This window comes from Cariama cristata, unplaced genomic scaffold (genome assembly GCF_000690535.1).
Source record: "Cariama cristata isolate BGI_N322 unplaced genomic scaffold, ASM69053v1 scaffold20004, whole genome shotgun sequence".
NCBI classification, from domain to species: Eukaryota; Metazoa; Chordata; class Aves; order Cariamiformes; family Cariamidae; genus Cariama; species Cariama cristata.
This window is the reverse complement of record NW_009613745.1, coordinates 15,797-18,800: the sequence shown is the minus strand read 5'-3', so window position 1 is coordinate 18,800 and position 3,004 is coordinate 15,797. Positions and strand designations below refer to the sequence as shown.

General features: G+C 51.2%; 1 protein-coding gene across 3 annotated transcripts in view; it reads right to left on the bottom strand.

Annotated features, from left to right (window-relative positions):
* Positions 1-2,492: 2,492 nt before the first annotated feature.
* The window catches only part of MAL (mal, T-cell differentiation protein), a 4,350-nt gene continuing 3,838 nt past the window's right edge, over positions 2,493-3,004 (bottom strand). For 2 of the 3 annotated variants that reach the window (XM_009699144.1, XM_009699145.1), the window contains one exon: positions 2,493-2,567. In XM_009699144.1, the coding sequence (XP_009697446.1) occupies positions 2,493-2,567 (75 nt within the window). Of the gene's footprint in view, positions 2,568-2,815; positions 2,951-3,004 lie in introns of all 3 variants that reach the window. The other variant, XM_009699143.1, reaches the window with a different exon arrangement.

The window sequence follows — 3,004 nt, the reverse complement described above, 5'->3', positions numbered from 1 at the left end:
GGCGGCAGCGCCCGGCTGGGTTTTTTTCCAGTGCTGGTTTACAGCAAGGTTAGGCTGATGCTGGGGGGGAGGTATCTCAGCAAACCAGGTGGGGCCAGAAGGAACAGGACGAGCAGGTGAACTAGTGCAGACTGGTGTAAACTGGTGTGAGGTAGCGAAAGGGGAAGCAAAGGGCAAAGCAAGGCAGAAAGAAGTGGGGAGGAGAGATGGGAGCCCTGCCAAGACATAGGCTGCAAATGTGATGGCCACAAGGCACAGGGACAGGGACGTGAGGGCACAGACAGGGCTGGCCCCACCTGGGTGCAGAAGGTGGACAGAGAGATCACAGCCTGGGGTGTGACCGCAAATGTCTGCCTTTGTAAATAGGCCCAAACAGAAAGGCATCTTTGTGTTTTAATGCTAGATTCAGGGGCGTTAATAGAAGCAGAGCAAATCTGGGCACCAACCCCACACCCCCCTTGATGATGTCATGTTGAAACCAGATTCATCAGGTGCGTGTTAGACTTCAGAACCAAGTGCCATTGTCCAAAGTGGCTGTGAGTTCCCTCCCTGCTGGGAAAAGGGGTTTCTTTTTCCACCTCTGTTATAATCAGCTGGCTGTTGTCACACTAACACAAGCAAAACAGGTCAGGCTGGTTTTCAGCAAGGGAAAAAACAAGAAAAAAAAGAACCAACAAATGTGTTCTTCACAATGCAATTAAAAAGCTTCAACCTAAACCCATGGTTGCAGCTCAGAAGTCCGTGTCCCGTTCCCCCCTCCTGGATCTGAAGCAACAGAGGTGCCTCCAAGTCAACTTTTATTTCCCTTCCACTCTCCAGTCCTTGTTAATATCCAGGAACTTCAGGCTCAGAATGGAAGCACTTTTTGCTCCAGAAGCTGGAAGGGCTAATTTGGTGCCACTGTTTATTAGGCACCTCTAATACATGGAAACACCCCTTCCTAGGTCTAAATTAACTCACTGTTGTCGGTTAGCCCCAGCTGGCAGCTCAGCCCCACCCAGCCGCTCGCTCACTCCCCTGCAGTGGGATGGGAGAGGGAATTTGAAGGGTAAGTCAGAAAACCTGTAGGCTGAGATACGGACGGTTTAACAGGGAAAGCAAACGCCACGCAAGCAAAGCAAACCAAGGAATTCCTTCCCCACTCCCCAGGGGCAGGCAGGTGTTCAGCCATCTCCAGGAAAGCAGGGCTCCATCAGGCGGAACAGTGACTTGGGACGACAAACGCCATCACTCCCAATGTCCCCCCCTTCCTCCTCCTTGTCCCAGCTCTACATGCTGAGCATGATGCCATATGGTATGGGATATCCCTTGGGTCACTGGGGTCAGCTGTCCCGGCCATGTCCCCTCCCAACTCCCTGTGCGCCCCCCCAGCCTCCTCGCTGGTGGGGTGGGGTGAGAGGCAGAAGAGGCCTTGGCTCCGTGTAAGCCCTGCTCAGCAGGAGCTGAAACGTCCCCATGTTGTCAACACTGTCTCCAGCACAACTCCAAAACAGCCCCGTACCAGCTACTACGAAGAAAACTCAAGTTAACACTCTGGAGTAATTTAAGCATTCATTCAGACGAACATCATCACTGAGCTTAACCTGAGTTAAGGTCCCCTCGGCAGTGCCCTGTTACAGTGCAGAGCTCCTGAGGCGGCTCGGGGCCGTGTGCCGCAAAGGGAAAACAGCAGAACTGACTCTCGTCGATTTGCAAAAAAAAAATCACAGCAAACCCATCTTTATTAGCGACATCGCGGTGGTGTATGTGAGAGCAGCCATGCACCAAAGACAAGTGTTGCTCGCCTCTGCTTAGTCAAGATGTTATTCTAATCATCCGTACAATTCTCCTACAGTCTCCCGTGCACCTCCGCAGTTGTGTTTTGTAGGGGGATTAGAGACAGCGGTAATTGCTGGCAGTATGGTTGTGCCTCGTAATTCAGCAATATCCTTCAGGGGTTGCAGTAACTCATATCGCCCCTGAGGCAGGTCAAATAGTGTCCCGTTTCTCAGCACAAGTCAGAGATGGCATTTCCAGAAACTGCATGAAAATGTTCTTTTGGCACAGCAGGTTTAGGGAGGGAAACAGGCTTACGGGGACAGGCAGCAATTAAAATGACCCAGTTCCATACTGCTGGCTGCGCAGGCTTCCCCTGATAGCACTAACAACCCTGGAGGCATAAAGCTGTGGTTCAGGGAGATTTTAGCACTTTGAACCCAATTAAACATAATTCTTTCTAAAGTGGAGGTTTTTCTATTTGAGCTCCAATTACCAGCATCAAACTGTACCCAACCCAGAAGAGACTGAAGGGAAACAGATTGTGCTTTCTCTGGCTGTCGCTTTCTCTGGCAGGCTCTTTGTCTTCATTGCCATGGTCCCACATAAAAAGCTGCTTGTTTATAGTGTGTATATATATTAAAAAACAAAACCCAAACCCAGCCTGGAAACTGCAGTCATTGAACAACTTCCACGTTCACGGGATGACCACGAGACAAACGTGCGAGGGAAGGCTCTTAGGATGATTTCCATCGCAGGAGCGAGCACACCTTATGGATCACGTACATCAGGGTAGCCAAGAATGCAAATACCTACAATGGAAAAACACATCAGCCAGTTAACTTTTTATTATCTGGTATGAGTTCCTGCACTGAGCAAACACCTCGTGATGCGTCACATTTCTGTTGACTCTTGCTTGTTTGGAGACATTCATGTGTGGTAGGACCAGGAGGAGTTCCTCTCCCCCTGCCCTGAACGGTTGGGGCAAGTAAAGATTTGCCCTCAAGGCCGCGCCGCAGTCACCTCCTCACCTTCCTCCCCCTGCTTGCCAGGCACTCACCACAGCCGCGATGTTCTCCTGGTAGATGTGCATTTCGGAAGGGTTGCTAAACGTGCGCTTGTCGTAGGTCAGGTAGGCTTCCAACACGGCAGCGCTGAGGTAGAAGAGAGCTGCTGTCTCCTGGCAGATGACATCCTAAGAAACAGGGAGCACACAGGCGTTGCCAAGGCGGGCGCACCCTGCGCAGCG